The 17,136-nt window shown below is 48.2% G+C and overlaps 1 protein-coding gene across 1 annotated transcript in view; it reads right to left on the bottom strand.

Annotated features, from left to right (window-relative positions):
• Positions 1–17,136, bottom strand: part of TSPAN2 (tetraspanin 2) — a 40,140-nt gene that overhangs the window by 5,649 nt on the left and 17,355 nt on the right. The window contains exons 3-7 of the mRNA XM_084756573.1: positions 9,394–9,491; positions 8,044–8,118; positions 6,761–6,859; positions 5,482–5,553; positions 6–89 (exon numbers count right to left, since the gene is read on the bottom strand). Of these exons, the coding sequence (XP_084612699.1) occupies positions 6–89; positions 5,482–5,553; positions 6,761–6,859; positions 8,044–8,118; positions 9,394–9,491 (428 nt within the window). The remainder of the gene's footprint in view (positions 1–5; positions 90–5,481; positions 5,554–6,760; positions 6,860–8,043; positions 8,119–9,393; positions 9,492–17,136) is intronic.

The raw sequence follows: 17,136 nt of genomic DNA, 5'->3' as shown, positions 1-17,136 counted from the left end.
CTTACCGTGAGACCTGCAATGCCAATACCGACAATTCCAATGAGCTGGAGCTTAACACTGATTATGGTTTCAATTTTGTCGAAGCAATTCTGTTTTGGAAAAAAAGTCAGCAGTAAAAACTGATTGTCTGTGAGCTAATCCACGCCAGCTCCTGCTCATGTGCAAACCATCCCTCGCGGGTAACATCAGCCTGACAAACCTTAAGGCAGAAATGCGATGTTGGGGTAAATGCAAGCGTCTCCCTTTTGGAAAGCTTCTCTACTGAGGCCATTGGTCAGCTTCAGAGCTCTGAGTATGGCTCTACAAAGCTGCTTCTAGGGGACCCCAGGCTTTGCAAAACTTAGGCCTCTTTTTACTTTCAGCAAAGAAAGATAAGTTGTTCTCTAAATAATACCTCCCCTTTGTAACTTATAGCTTAAAAGACATTTTATACACTTGATGTATTTGACTATGCAAGGCATGCATTATCTATGATGAAATTAAAAGGCCTGCATGGGTGTCAAATTAAATTGTGGAAAGCCAATCCTTAGAAAAACCAGGTCTTGAGAGTTAGAAGGTCCTTCTCTCCAGTGTTAGCTGGGCTGTGAGTTTTAACCTTTGACCCTTAGAGAGCTGTGAAGCATAGTTTGAAGGGGGGGAGGGTGGATAAATTGGGCAGAGGGCAGAGAGGGACCATATGTACCCATTGTTAGTTTCCCAGTGCCATACGCTTCAGCTTTGAGTCTTCCTACATAGAGGAATGCTCTAGCTCAGATGCATCCTCTGATGCCCACATAGCTAGATGAAACAGCAACCCCACTCTCTCGTCTCCTCTTATAATTAGTGATTCTGCAGCCCCAGTGTCAGCCTCTGGAGTGGGTTGGTGGATGCGGTGCAGTAAGGTGTAGCTTCCTCTGCTCTCAGGAGGCTTGGCAGGCAGGATGCAGCCCCAAGGAGAAAAGATAATGCATTCCGATTAAAGCCTGGAGCACTGCTGGAGACAGCAGCTTCCTGGCGTGCCAGAGAAAGCCACAGTCCATCTGCAGCATTTCTAGCATTCTTTCCTTCACCTGGACTCAGACTTTCTTCTGTGCCAGGCACTGTTTAAGGTGACCAGCACACAAAAGGCAGGAGTACCCCTTTGCAACTCTTCTTCCCTTCCTCACAGCCCAAGAGGTGCCCTTTTCTGTGGAAGGTTAGCTCTGGCTCTGGCGCTGGCTTTCACTCCCTCTCAGGAAGCCTGCCAGCCGCCCTCTTTCCTTTCTATGCATCTGCCTCTTTCTCCACATTGACGTTTCCACCAGCCAAGTGACACCACGCTCAATGTTTTCAATCGAAAGCAAGCAAAGCAACCCATCTCCTGCTGCTGCCCTCCTCCGGCCCTGCCAACAGCCTTTCTTTCCATTCACAGGCAGCTCCTTTTGTGAAAAACAAATTACAAAACATGTATTGGCTTTCCTTACTCACAAGGGAATACATAGTCATTGAAATTTGGAAAATAGACATTAATAAAATGAAAATAAGAAACATGTGTTCTCCGCTAAGATCATAACTAATGCTACTGGTGATTCTTGTGCACAGAAAAGACCCCCCCGCACTCAGCTCGCTTTTATATTGATCTGTGTGCTTTTATGCATAACGGGAAGAGATTTTAAAAATATCTCCTTTCATTAAATAGTTTTCAAATTGTGATTCCTAGTGGCAATAAAACATATCCTATGAAAGGATCATAATATAAGCAATGTCCTACACTATTGCATGTTAAGAAATCTGTATTTGGGTAATAATGTATATTATTTGTAATGAATACCACTGCACAAAAATCCCTATCTGCATTTCCTCCATTTTCCCCCTTGTGCATGTGTTGGTGTGCCACAGGAGCTGCTGAGCTTGTCTTCTTATACTGGGTCTCTCGTGGAACTTGGGGTTCACCAACTAGGATGGGCTGACTGACCAGAGAGCCCCAGAGATCATCAGCCTCCACCTCCCCAGCACTGGCTTCACAGGCAGTTCTACCACACCCAGAATTTTGTGTGGTACCAAGGATTAAACTCAGCTCCCCATGCCTGTGTGGCAGGCAGTTATTGAGCTGCTCTGTCTCCCCAGGTCCTGCACACATGAAAGCATTCAGAGGAGTAGAATCCACAGGTCAGAGGGGATGAGCTCATTTAACACCCAGGCTACATGACAGTACTGATCTCTAAGACCATTGCCTTAGAGAATGTCTTAAAAGAAAATGTTCCTTTCGCATCACTCTTGCCCGTACTGTGTTATTAGTAAGAGGAGGGAAAACCTTGGCCAATTTCACACGTTAAACAATAGCATCTTGTCATTTAAAGTTGCTATTAATTTACGATGGCTTCTTATTGCCTATGCTTTTTATGTGTTTAATAGTCATCTGCATTTCATCTTTTGTGAATTCATCTTTCTTGAATTCAAACTGCATAATGACCTCTCCGTGTAGAAGATGTGGTTGAGCTGTCATCTGCGCTCAGCCTTTACCAGTCAACTTCACCTGGTGTCTCCTACATGTTTTCCCTGGGCTCTCTGAGGACCATGCCAACTCTGCCCATAGCCCACTGTGAGCTATGTCACCTCCAGCATCTACATCTCCTAATAGACACTAGCTTCCTTGTTGGTAGCACCTTGTTTCATTCGTCTTTGTATCCGCAGTGCCTGATGGGCACTCCCCTGAAGAAGTGAGCAAAGCCCTTGAAGAGTGGGACCCTCCTCTTTGAAGAGTTGGTCTCTCACAGGCATCCTGGATTTTCTGTTTCCACTCAAAGATGGACATATCTGCAAACCCTCAGCCTGGAATGTCGCCTTCTTTTTCTTTTTCTTATTGAACTCATCCGTTGAGACTCATCTTGACAACCACAGCCTTCCATGGGCCCCTGGTAGTCTGCTGTGCTCCTTTCAATGTAGCCTTCACTTAGCTCACCTGGGCTATTAACAGCTCCCTTGATGGTTATTGTGTAATTCAAATGCTGATTTCTGTACCCCCTCCCCCGCACCTGGTTGTAAGCCTTGTTCTGAGAGTCTCCTATCTCAATGTTGTATAAACTCTGCTCCCCAATTGTTCTCTGATATCCTGACAGCCGGGGGTGTGTGTGTGGGAGTTTGAGGATTCAGCCATGGGAGAGGCCCAAAAGAGACCAGAAGAGGGAGCTGGAGCAAGGAAAGCTACAAAGTACAAGTATCTCTGGGATATGCGCTGGGAGGAAACCAAATTAGCTTAGAGGGTTAAGAATAGATTAATAATTGCTCAGTTCTTGGGCTGTGAAGATTGTTAAAATAATGAGTCATAATTATATGATAGCTGAGTTAAGAGGAAAACTAAGAAACAAACCCAGTTCTATAAAAATAACTTTAACACCTTATGGTGTCTTTGCCAACCTGAAGCAATGTTTTCAGTGGCCACTGGTGACAAGTGGAGGCCTGCTTCTCACCTCTTCCTTGCCAAGTACCTGGTGCATCAACACCACTGTCCACAGTCTCACGCGTCTACTTAACCAGCCTGCACCTGTGTTCTCCGCAACTACTTTACTGAATCTCTGACACGGCCACTAAGGATCCTATAAGCATCAAATCCAGCAAAGGGTTTTTAATCTTCATTTATTTGTCCTCTTCCTGTTTGACTTTGGATAAAGCACTTCTGCCCTGGGCTTCCCAGGCACCAGTCTGGACTCTGACTTTCTCTTCATAATCTCTTGCTCTGGCTTCTTGGCCTCACCTTACCCTTTAAACCACATCTCTTCCTTGCTCTGTACACCCTCTCCCTAGATGTTCTCAGCTGCTCCTATGGCTTCAGCTGCTTTCAGTGCGCTGAGATTGCCAGCCCTGTGTCATCTTCACACCGTCAGGTCTGGTTCTTCATCGGCCTCCAGGGTCTTCTCCTTTCACTGTACTGAGCTCTCAGTGAGCAGCACCTCCCTGTTAGCCCAGGCTAGGCCCTAGCCTAACCTCGCCCTGTCCTGTAGATTCTGCCTCCAGAACATTCCCTTCTCCACTGTGTGGGATTTGACTTAGTATCCCATCTTCTCCTTCCGTGTGATACAGGTACCCCCTAAGTGATGCCTCTCCTGAGTCCCCAGCCCTCTGTTCTGCCTTCCAGGAACAGATGGCTTGAGGGCCTTTTGAAGACAAAAGTGATGCACAGTCTGCTGAGAGCGATGGCTTCCTCAGACCTCCAGGTGTAAAGCTGAGCTTGCTGTCCCAGAAATGTTAACCTTCCTCTGAGCTCCTGTTCTCTCCAGGAGTGGAACATCTTACCAGCATGGCCCTCTTCTTCCTGCTTTCTTGACCTCCCTTTGTCAAGACTCAGATTCTTTCATACAAAGCTTTCCTAATTCTGCTATGTTTTACATGGTTCCCTGGACATTGATTGTTGTTTGAGACAGGGTTTCCCTATGTAGCTTTGGCTGGTCTGGACTCGCAATGTAGACCAAGCTAGCCTTGAACTCACAGAGATCCGATTTTATCTGACTCCCAAGTGCTGGGTTTACAGGCATGTGCCACCGCAGCCAGCTCCCTGGACAGACATTTTGCATGTCACCACAGCCATGGGCTAGCCTATGCAGCCACTGAGAGAGGGACTGTCTCTTCCCTTATACTTGTAGAATACCTGAAAGAGCAGCTAAATTGATCAGTGCTGTGACTGTCCCAGAAAGATGTGGGGAACGCAGACCTTTGGGCCCGGTGAACCAAATTAATATACCTTAAGCACATGACATAGTCTCTGGTAAGCAAGCCTCCCCCTGACTGCGCCACCCCGTATGAGAAACTGCTCTCAGTGTTGCTATTTATTGCACATGGCATGAGTTAGGCTCAGGACCCATCAGGAGGCAGTCTCCTAGAATCCCTGGAAGGAAGAACCAAGCCTCTCTGCCTTTACTGACACCAAAAACTCCTCACAAGAGTTTTTCTTTTCTTTTTTCTTTCTTTCTTTCTTTCTTTCTTTCTTTTTTTCTTTCTTTTTTTTCAGAGCTGAAGAGCAAGCCCAGGGCCTTGCACTTGCTAGGCAAGCACTCTAACACTGAGCTAAGGGGGCTAGAGAGATGGCTCATTGGTTAAGAACACTGTCTGTTCTTCCAAAGGTCCTGAGTTCAATTCCCAGCCACCACATGGTGGCTCACAACCATCTATAATGGAATCTGGTGTCCTCTTCTGTTCTGCAAGCACACATGCAGGCATAATACTGTATAAGTAATGGATAAATAAATCTAAAAACAAAACAAACAAAAAACCAATCTTTGCTGGGTAGTGGTGGTACATGCCTTTAATCCCAGCACTCTGGAGGCAGGGGCAGGTGGATTGCTGTGAGTTCGAGGCCAGCCTGGTCTACAAAGCAAGTCCAGGACAACCAAGGTTACATAAGAGAAACTCTGTCTCAAAAAACAAAAACAAAAACAAACAAACAACAACAACAAAAATCCCTCCTCACAGTGGGGGCTGGTGAAGGGAAGAGGGGCTGGTAACGGGACCCTGGAACACCCAGCTTACCTTGTGGGCAGGAAGCTCCTTTGGACATGTGGGCTGGACTTGTTCAGAGCTTTCTTTTCCACAGCATTGAAACTAGAGAGCAATAAGAGAGTTTAGGACACAGCAGGAAGAAGTGCTGCCTCCAAGGCTCGGCATCACTGCTGACTGGCAGTGCCAAGGCTCAGCATCACTGCTGGCTGGCAGTGCCAAGGCCGCAAAGCAGCTCTGAGGCCCAAGTTGCTATTTCTGGAGGACAAAGGAAGAGTCACAGAACCGTGCTAGCAATAAAACAGAACACAGCTTCTCCAAAGCTGCAGACATTTTATGACATGAGGGTGACTTGAGAAGGTGTAAGGCTAACTGATGATGTCCCATATAAAGTGCTACTCTAGAAACAGTAGTGGGACCTCACATGCTATTTCCTTGAGACCCCAAATCCAAACTCCTACTGAGGAACGAAGCTTTATGAGCTTTGGGAAGGGCTCATTAGCCAGGGACTATCTGAGAAGAGAGGAAAGGTAGCCACAGAAAAGCCAAGGCCAAAAGAGCAGGCATGCATGCTGGCTGGCAATCAGGCACGCTGCCCCGGGGCTGGCTGCTTAAGACAAAGGGGTCTGTGTGCTACTTGGTGTCTCTGGGGAACCTTTTAAGACACTCTTGTCATAGAGAGCCAGGTACCTGGAAACATGGGGCCCAGAAGTTCATAGATACTTCTCCAAAGCTCAGCGTTTAAGAAAACAGAATGACCCTGATCTGGCTCATTTCCTCCGTAAGCCTTTCTTATATGTAGCTCTAAGCACCACACTTTAGCACATTCCCATGGAACATTCTAGAAGGGAATATAGTTGTCTCCCCACGACCTTCATGTTCTAAATGAGGAGTGAGCTGAGTGGATTTCAGAGCAGTCTAACTAGCTCATTTGGCACCACAAAGCTGCTAAGAGACAGTGTGCTTAAGCTGAGCTTCTCTGGCTTGCTGGTCACCATGCTTGCTTCTGGTCACACCACAATGTCACCTCTGACGGGAACTGACATGCATTTGGGTGGCTTTCTTGGTGTCCTGCTCATGCTTTCTGGTCTCTTTTGGGCACACATGCTGACTTCTTGTGAATCTGTGGCAGGCCTTATTCTAGCCAAAGGTCTACACAAAGCACAAACTACAGCTCTCCTCACAGCTGAAATAAGAGGCAGCTGCTCCCATTTATTTTATTTATTTTTATTTTTAACTTAGATGATTGGAGAGAGCCTGGCTCATACATGACTGGTAGAAAATGTAATGTCAAAGAAGTGAAGTTACTCACTGCCGAGTGGAAGGTAATGAGAGTCCCATTTCCCCTTCCCCTGTCTTTAAGGTAATCGCTGTATGCCTCCTCGTATATGGTCTGTACATGCCGTATAGCCTGAAAAATATCAGGGCACAGTGAACGGGAAGTTGCAGACATTTTCAGTCTACCAAGGAAAATCCCCTCTTCTGTGTCCTTTGGGAGCACAGCTTTCCCACACACGCCTCTGTATTTTAGGACACTTCTGCACACGCAGAACAAAACACAGACCCTAGAGGTCCTGAGATGCTTTCGAAGATGGAAGGACAAGCTAAGAGTGCTTTCCTACATTAGAGCCACCTCTTAGGGTGGCGATTTCTAAGCCTGGTGGGTGTCACTGTCAACCAGACCCATTTAGGAGATCCCAGTGAGCCACTAGAGGTGGCATCTATGACAGTATGGGTCCCTGCCAGTTGAGAGGCAGGTGTCCACTGCCAGGAAGATGTTCTGCCTGCAGATATCACACACAGCTTAGTGAATGCTTTTTCTAGCACAAAGGCATACGGCCCCCAAATCGAGGCTTCATGTTCATCCGGCGCTAAGCTGAAGCTTGTAACCTCTGGGTACAAGCGGCTGTCATAAGAGAGTTTCATAGGGGTGACAGACACTTGGCTTTTGTGTTTATCAGTTTTATGCTTAAGTTCATACACGCAGTATGGATGGCACATGAGCTCATTGGAAGGACATCCCTCTGAAGGTTCTATCCTTCCTCCTCCTCCTTTCCACTGCTCTCTGTCACAGCCCTCTGACCATTCTAAAAGGCCCCGTGCCCTGTGGGCTCTCCTCACAGCCCGCTCTGGGCGCTCAGAATTGCTACTTGCATGCAGCAGGCCAGGCTGTAGCTTCTCACAACACTGTGGTCACTGTCAAGGCCGAGCCTTTGGGACGAGTGACAGTCAGAGGAATGAGAAGGTAGGTCCTTCCTCCTTGCCCCAACTTCATGGCTGTCATCTAATGCCTGTCTCATTTTGAACCAGGGACAATCTTAAACTAGTAATCCTAGAGAAATAAACAAACAAAATAAGCAAGCAAACAAACCAAACCAACAACCAGCCAACCAACCATATTTATACACCAGCTAGAAACCCCGTGTCACCACTCAGACATATATGCTGAGCTCTGTACACTACCAGGTGAAAAGGATCTACTTACACAATCTAGGGGCTATCTAATTTCTTAGTAACATTTTGGAGTGATATTCTATAACATTTGACATAAGAAAAATACCTTAACAACCACAAAAATGTGTAGATTCTACTTACTACGTCCTTGCCTATAAAAGCAAATACTCCAGTGGCTACTTCAGCAGCAAATATCACCAGCAGACAGGTAAAAAACTGTGGAGAGAAAAACACTAATTTCAGTAATTTAATACCTTTTCAATGCATTTACTCTGTTTGCATGTAGCTCGCTGGCAAGGCAGTGGGTAAGGCTATGAGTTTGATAATAGGGACGTGTTTGCCCACTTTGTGTGCTTCATGCACATTTGTGTGGCTTGTCTGTTATTTCACCAAGCACCTGTTTACTGAGTATGTGCTCTGTGCCAGGCTCTGTCCTTTGTGCTGGTTACACAGTGGTATATAAGATCCCAACCTCCATCACCACAAGGCTGATGTTGGGCAGAGAAGATGCAGTCAGTGAGTAAAGGTTTTTAAAACGAATAACGGAGTATCAGATAGTCACATAGAAGCCCAATCACCCAGCACAGGACCTCGCAGTGATGTCCTCAGTAAATGCTTGATGACCACATAAGCCCTTTAGAGAGGAAATATGGTTGCCAGGGATGCTTGGGCTTGGCAAAGAGTGTGATGTGAGTATTGTGGTCTGGAAGGCTTCTCTGAGGAGAGGGAGAGAAGAGTAGGAGTGTGTGTGTGTGTGTGTGTGTGTGTGTGTGTGTAGTTATGGATAGAGTTCTGCCAGGTCTCTGATAAAACTCAGCTCTGTGATAAACCAAACAGAGCTTCTCAGCTTTACTGAGAGAAGAAACCGGCATTTCATACAGCCATAGATCAGAAGCAACAGGCAGACACGTAAAACCCAAAGACTGTGGTGGGGATGGGAAATGAGGGGCCTCACTACACCTGCTTAGGGCTTCCTGCGAGAAGTCCAGAGCCTTCCCCACTGGCCCTCGCTGCCTTTAGGCTCCAGAGCATTGCCTGGGTACCAGGTAGCAAAGACCATTTTTGCTGTTGTTGTTTTTTCAAATGAAGCAGCTGGTTAAAATAAAGCACCAGAGGGATGTTTGACTAAGTTATTGCTCTTACCCCGAAATGCTTTCCCTGTAGATAACAGTTCTTTCCTGGCTATGGGACATCTTTAAGCTGCCTCATCCACGGTGAAATATTATTTCTTAAAGAACAATCAATTCCTAAACACTCTTCCCCAAACATCTTTTACACTGATGACCTCATTGTTTTCACATTTTCCATATCAGACAGGAACAAAGATAATACTCTTCTCATGTAGGAGATGGAGAAAACAGACACCAGAGAGAGAGGGTCCAGTTCCAAGGCCCTGTGTCCCAGAGGAGCAAGCATTCAAACAAACTCTCCTGACTCCCTCCAGGGAAGTCTGCCAACCCGTCCCGTGCCCACGCCACAACCCCCACTTACTGATCCGAGCACACACTGTGACTCACGCATGGCTCCACAGCACCCGAAGAAACCCACAGCCATCATCAGGGCCCCGGCTCCAACCAGCACATAGAGCCCTGTGGATGAGAGGTGAGGGAGACCATTCAGAGTCTGATCAAGGGCAGGCCAACCAAGCATACTGCAGGCCACAAGAGCTTCGCCCCACACACCAGCCGGGTCTCTCCGTCTCTGCAGAACATTCTGTCGTCGCCTGTGATGGTGACACCATCTACATTCTGTATGTCCTGGCTCACTCCGCCATGCCATCCCATCTACTATCATAACAGTGCGCGTATCAGGAAGATGAGCCTGAAGGAAGCCAAGCGACCAGGCTGAGAGCACACTGCCAGGGAAGGGAGGAAGCTGCCCCTCTCCGCTGATCAGAGCTGTCGCAATGGTCGGCCACTGTGCACCTCCTAAAGTCCCAAACGCTGCATCTCGGACTCTGCACCTTTATGTGGAGGAAGCCCTACTGTCCCCATAAGCCCAGTGCTAGCAAGTCTGGGGGGTAATAGGAGCTGGCCTCACAGCTGGGACACAAGCCTTCTCTGGAGCCCCAGAGCCCCCTTGACGTCAGGACTTGATGGCTGTCTCCATCACTGAGAGACTTGAAGCCAAGGGCTTGGGAGGCCAGAGTAGCTGGTAAGTACAGGGGAGGAAAAGGAACAAAGCAGGGATTTGGGCAAGGACAGGGGCATAGGACACAGGCAGGCCATCAGGGTTTTCTTTGTGTGTGTGAAATTTTCTCTTTTAGAGGACAATGCCACAGATATTGGACACACGGGAGGGCACGTTACAAAACAAAACATAAAGAAAAAACAAACAAACAAAAACCAAACCCAAAAGACTAAAACCAAAACCAACCAGTGAGGCTGGACAATAAGGTTATGGACATCCAAAGCTTATTGAGCAGCACCGTGTTCTAGCCAAGAAGTAAATGCCCTTCCGATCATTTTAATACTATGTGTGAGGAGGGCTGTTCTTGTCAGATTCTGCTGCCGGCTGCCGTCCAGGGTAGGTTTACTAGGGTACCTTTCATGGTGGTTGTGAAGTCCTGAGCCACACTATTCCCTCCATTAGACAGAGGCACTGGGCCTCAGAGAGTCAAGTTATTACCCCGAAATCACAGGTTGCTGCTCTTCCCAAGAGGCCGTCCTGCCTCCCAAGCAACAGCAGCAGCCTTACTTTGGGTGGTTGGAGAGTCCACCTCCTAAGTCAATCCCCAGGACCATCTCATCTCTTCGCAGAGAGAAAGGGCAGGCAGCAAGGTGCTGGCTCTAGGAGGCCTGGGCCCAGCCCTCCTGGTTTCCGCCTCTGATCCTGCGATAAGGGGGAACACAATGCTAGGGCTGGCACTTGGCCCTCTGGGAGTGAAGGCTAAGGGTCTCTGTTTGTTTGTTTTTTTTTCCTTTTGCATTTTAGTCAGATGAGTCACCTGGAAACCATTCTTATTCACCCGGAGGTTGGGGGTTGGGAGTGAGAAGGTAAAGTTGGGGTCCCACCCCTGTGTGGCCAACCCCTGAGTCTAGCACTTCCTGGGGCTCCTCTGGGTTGCTTACTCACAGCGGGTTTGTGGGCAGGCCTACCCGTGAATAGACCTAAATGGGGCCACAAGCTAGCTACAGGGCTTCCTGCACCACCTAGGCCAGCGTAGCCCAGCCCAGCCCAGCCCAGCCCAAAAGGTCCTCAAGGTACAGGGTTCTGAAGTGGGGAAGGGTTGGCTTTGCAGTGACCCACACATTTCCTGCTGTCCCAGCCCAATCAATCACTTCCTCCGGTTCCCTTTTCTCTAAGAAGACCATTTCATGAGGAATGGATGTGTCATAAGAGAACTAATTCCATTTTTAAAACAACAGTGTTGTTGGCTCCACTGCCTGGACACCTTATTGCCCTCACTTTTCTTTCTTTTTTCTTTCTCCCCCGCCCCCCACCCCAGACAGGGTTTCTCTGTGTATCCTTGGCTGTCCTGGATTTGCTTTGTAAACCAGGCTGGCCTCGAACTCATCCACCTGCCCCTGCCTCCTGCGTGCTGGAATCACAGGCATGGGCCACTGCACCACCTGATGTCTTCACTTTTCGAAGCCCTTTCATTCCCATCATCTCCTTGGTTCCTCAAAGCAGCCTAGGCATCCCTGTGAGTTTGCAAGAGGTCGGAGGCAAGGCCCTTGCTCCCCACCCTACACTCCTCACTGAAACAAGCAGTGGAGGAAACAGAGGCAGCAGCAGCAGCAGCAGCAGCAGCAGCAGCAGCAGCAGCAGCAGCAACAACAACAACAACAACAACAACAACATCCTATCAGCTCCTCCCCATAATGCCTCAGGGCAGAGCCAGCTTAATGTACTGGCTTCTTGTTAAGAATGTCATTGCCTCTCATCACTACCACAACAACTGCTGTTTTGACGCAGTGCGAGAAGATAAGGTTAGGGTTGTAGCCTACAGCTCCCTGAGTGCTCATCTATTCCCACACTCCAGGCAGCTGGTGAGCACTGTGGTGTGACCATGCCCCGTTCTGGTGTAAATTGGACCTTAGCAGGTTCCTACGGTTTTCTGAAGATTTTCAGGTCTACACATCTTATTTTACGCTGCTTGCAAGTGCACACGTGAGACTCCTTGGGCAGTAGATAGTTCTTTCATGGATGCAGTGAAATAAATCCAAAGCTTTGGACTCACTACCTCACCCCACCATGTGTCTGTGCTTAGACACATGCTTTGAGATCCCATTGCAATGAACAAGTATCAGGTCACCAAACGGTTGTGCTCTCCAATGTCAGCCAAGTGGGATGGGCCTCGTATCCTGAGAAGGTCTGAAACAGAAAATGATGCTACTGAAAAGGCAGGTTCCCAGTGTATGGGGGTGGGTGGGTCCAGAGGACTTAAGACAGAGCGTCTCCCCAGTGGGCACAGTTCACCTGGTCTCTCTGGCAACAGTCAGGAGATGTGCTCACTGGAATAGTACTCAATGCCCTAGTATAGGCAAAACAACCTAAGTGTCTTGGCAGCGTTGGCTCCCGAGGCCTCTCCACAGAAAGCCTCTGTTGCATGAAAAGATACAGCTGTCCTCCTGGTTCCAAATGAGGCTTTCCATGGAGCTGGAGAGGACCACAGGAAACGTTCATACACAACAGTTCCTTGGCATCAAATCTGGCTGTAAGAGTCTTCACACTGGAAGGTCTCCTGCTTCTTCCAAGGATACCTTATCTAAGGTGTGGTTTTCAAAGGAGCTGCTGATGGACCAGTTAGTGTGTTGCTACAATTTAACTTCAAGATGGCCTTCATACAGTCCTCTTGCCCCAACAGCACACAGGACAGACATGTGACCTACTTAATCAATTTTTTTCTAAGCCCCATTTTCCTTGATTTGAAAGAAAGAAAACCCTCTGGAGCAGCATTTTTATCACTAATGCCTGGGCTTTGTAATGCCAGTGAAACAACTACCAGCAACAGCGTTCTGGGGACACCTTCCCTGATGATTCCATTCCTCCTCCCCAGAGTTCGGATCCTTCTTGTAGGCTTCATTTCAGTTAACAAAGGATCAAGAGGGCCTGGTAAGTGTCCATTGATACAAACACATCTGAAAATCCTTGCTGGGAATGGATGTATTGGCATCCTCACCAACTCCAGTGATTTTGGCAGCAGATGTTCTTATGAAACTTGCTAATGATCATTTATTTTTTTTCATCTAAATTTTTGTGTGTGTCTCTGCAGAAGTCTCCCTTCCAGCTTCTCTTGAATGCGCATAATTACAGCCATCACTCACTCGGTCACCATAGAGATTAGGATCCCTCACATCCCAACCAGTGGTTGCATGAGCCCCTCACGGAATGGGAGCCTATTTGCATATAACCCACTCACATCCCCCTGCATCTTCTAAATCATCTCTGGGTTACTTATACTATCTAGCACAGCACAAACGCTCTATAGTTTTAGACTTATTTAGACATTAATGGCATGAAAAGGTCTGTACATGTTCAGAAGAGATGCATAAAAATCTCTGATCTGGGGTTGCTTGAATTTGTAAATGCCAAACCAATGGATGTGAACCCACCAATTCTATGGGTTAGCTCTATGTGTTTGGAGTAATATATGAGCCCGTCTGAGTTCATGGGAAAGAATTCGGTGCTTTTTAAATAACAGCCACAGCAGCTACCAGTCAACTTAGTATTATAAATGCTTCATGTGCCTTACTCCACATCACTTACTCCATCACTTCCTGGTGGCTCAGCCCTCTCTGGGTGATACCTAGACAATGCACTTAACATATACCATCTCAAGAACCTACCTGATGAGAAGGCCTTTCAGTGCACCCCAACTGCTGTTCCATCGTGCTGTTTTCCCTCATCAGGCGGCCTTTCATCAGCGTGTCCTCAGTACATGAACAACAACAATGTTTTCTCACTGCTCAGCCAGCACTACACTTACACACAAGGTCACAGTTCCCAGATAAAGAATCCGAGATGTAGAAAATAAAAGTTGCAGAGCCATGATGGGTAAACTGGGATTGAGCCAAAATGTGGACCCCAAACTTCCCTGCTACCCCTTTCAGTAGAGACTCAGAACAGAGAACTTCTCAGCTAGAGATCTGCCACGTGTAAATGGCAGGGGAGTTCCTGAGATGTCTAAAATTCCTGCTTCCTGGGTGTCTCCCCCAAAAGAACAGGCTAGGGTCCAGAACTGTGGGCTGCCGAGACTGGGTGTAGGATAGTCCTTTCCTTCAGGGTTGTGGTCTGCAGTTCTGAGATAATTATCTATTCTGATTTCTGGTAGAAAGGCTTTGGAGAAACTGTCCAGACAAGGGAGGTAGTCTGTATCCGGCTAGCACAGTGTCAGGTATGAGGTTAAAGAATATTACCAGAGTGAGTCAGAGTGTTTATAAAGGCAAAGGCAGCCTCTGAATGTTTAGCAACGGGAAAACTTTCCTTCCACCCAACCTCCAGGCACAGCCAAAGCCAGGCTCTGGGACTCTGAATTCAGCAGGGAGAGGCAGACACAGAGGCCAGGCTGGGACTCTGGGGAGCCAAGCGGCTTCTGTTTGTGTAGGCACCCCCAATGGAGAAACCTGCTCACATCCTCTGCTCACAGACATGAGCTCATGCGCTCCAGCCCGGGCTCCAGCTTCCTGAGGCAGAGAGGACCACTCCCCACTCTATGATCCTGGAAGACCCTGAGGCATCTGCCTATTTAAAGCTTGGGGAGGGCCTGGCATAGGAGATCAGATGGGCAGGTTGTTGGAGTTAGATAGAGGCAAGGCTTTCCCCCAAGATGTCCCTGAAGAAATTAGCTTGGAGAAAGCCTAGGAAACCTCCAGTAACCAGCTGCTCCGCTGCCAGCTCCACTCTTGCCAGCCTCTTCCTTCCACACCTAAGCAACCAACGGACACAGAGACCCCGGGTCAGCCTCTGGGACTTGGCCTGGGCCCAGAGAGACACCAATGCAGGGGTAGCGGGCGGCAGTCTGTCTTGACTGCCCTCTCTCACTGTCCTTATTTCCCTCAGCCGTGTCTCCCTGCTTGGGCAAATGCCTGCCACTCTGTCTGGCTTGGATACTGGGGATAGAGCATTAGGACAGAGAGAAACCCCATTATCACGGAGAGGGAACCAGGATGTAGAGGTGAGATCACCCCTGCAAACATTGGCCAACCCTACAGAGTCTGCCTGTTCTCTGCTCGGAAGCAGGGAGCTGCACAACGTGTCTTCCTGGAGGTTTTCTCACTCTAGCCTGAGTGGCACTTCTACTCTCGTTTCCTTCTCTGTGACCCTCCCGATAGTTCCAAAAGCTGGGGCTACAGGCAGGTACCCCTGCACCTAGCTGTGGGTTTATGTCCTGGAGAACCATTTGAATGTGGTAAGCCTATGTAGGGCAGTCTTTAACAAAAGGGCAGTGAGTATGCGCTGATGACTCTGAGACATGTTCCGAAGAAAGACATACAGAGCACCTAGGCGTGGTGGCCCACACCTGGACTCCTAGTACTTGGGGAGCAGAGGAAGGAGGATCAGGAGTTCAAAGACATCGTAGGCTGTAGAGTAAGTCCCAGGCTAGGACCCTGCCTCAAGAAGCCTCAAAGCAAAACCAAAGGAATACCAGCCTCCACCTCCAGATCAGATCCGTGAGATAAGGGACCCCCCAGCCAGCCAAGGGAGGGCGGTCCTGCGGGGCTAGAGATGGACAGTGTTCCAGGAGCAAGCCCATCTGTGCTGCCTCAGACCTGAGGTGTGAGTAAAGTTTCACAGGTACGGCTCTCGGTTCTACCTGAAAGCATCTTGTGATCTCTCAACTCAAAAATGTTGAACAAACTTAGGCAGGCTAAAGTGGGCTCTCTGACGTTGGCATTAAAAGCCAGGGTTGAGTGTTTACCAATCCAAGAGCTTCCTGTGTTGAGCGGGAGGGGGAGGCGCCTTACTCAAACATTCCTGCTTTGCTTCCTAAACCAAGCCAAGTAGGACGTACATGGCCTAAGACACAAGAGATGCATTTTCATGTCATATTTGTGTAGACATTTAAGTCAGGAATCTTTCTATGGTGACAAAACCATAGACACTTTCTCCAGTGACTTGAATGTAATGGAAAGATAATGAGCCACATATCTAAAGTCCAGGCTAGTAATTATCTCAGGGACTCGGATGATGTCACGGATCCAGAACCCAGCTTGTGGCCATCTTGGCTCAGCTTTCTTTCCATCTCCTTCCTGCCATGATCAAATGGCTGCCAGAAGCTCTGGGCCTCCAAGTCCAGTAGAACATGCTCCTTTCACTCCTAGACCAACTTACATTCCCAGCCTAATTCTATGGCTGGTCACCAGACCGCTCATGCAGCCAGCTGCTTGTTGGCCTAAACACTCTTAAGCCAAGTGGACTGAGAATAGATGACTTATCTAGTAGAGAAAAGGCAATGAAATAGTCCACAAACAGAGGAGTCCTTCCTTCTTCCCATCCGTGGTGCCATGGGGCATGAGTATAGGTTTACCCACCTTGGTCCCCAGCCACATTTTCCCTTGCTGTTAGGCCATGGCGAGTGATGGTAAGTGTGCACACAGTCAGACAGTAAGTGTGCACACAGTCAGACAGTAAGTGTGCACACAGTCAGTGCTGAAAAGGTGGAGGACTGGATTTTTGTAGAAACAGCATCAGGCATACCAAGAAAACTAAGGACCAAGAATTCGAGGCAGCCATCGCCATCTTCTTACAAACCATGGTTGGTTCAGGCCTAAATCTACGATACAATTCTGGTCAATGGGCTGCAAGCGGAGACTTCTGGAAGAGGACATGGGAAGCGAAACTTCCTTTTTCTCGATTGTACGGTATGCGGACACAGTGCTAGAACCACCACAGGAGGGCGGAGCAGGGCTAACATACCAGAGAGACTGAGGCCCCCACGGGAGTGCCAGCTTCATCTGTGCCTCACTGTCCTGGCAGGAGGTGTGGCCGTTGTCCCTTCTCCAGGGACAGGTCTCTCCGGTACCGGTACCCACTATGGGATTCTTCCCTTCTCTTAGCAGTCTCCACTGACAGAAGCTCTGAGATTAGCACCCCCAAAATCTGAACTACCTCTTCATTTCGAGTTTTTTTCCATGTTAAAACACCAAATCACAAAGTAAAATATTGACTCCTCAGGGCCCCCATGACATCCTGGGTGGACTGGCTATCTGTTCCAGAGGCCAGGGTGTTTCCTGACTCTTTAAGATGAATTGTAGTTATGTTTCCCGGAGGCCTCTTTAAGTAAACAGA

The sequence above is a fragment of the Acomys minous genome, assembly GCF_964271855.1.
Source record: "Acomys minous genome assembly, chromosome: 14".
Taxonomy (NCBI): Eukaryota; Metazoa; Chordata; class Mammalia; order Rodentia; family Muridae; genus Acomys; species Acomys minous.
The sequence above is the reverse complement of the archived record's forward strand: the minus strand, read 5'-3'. Positions and strand labels throughout refer to the sequence as shown.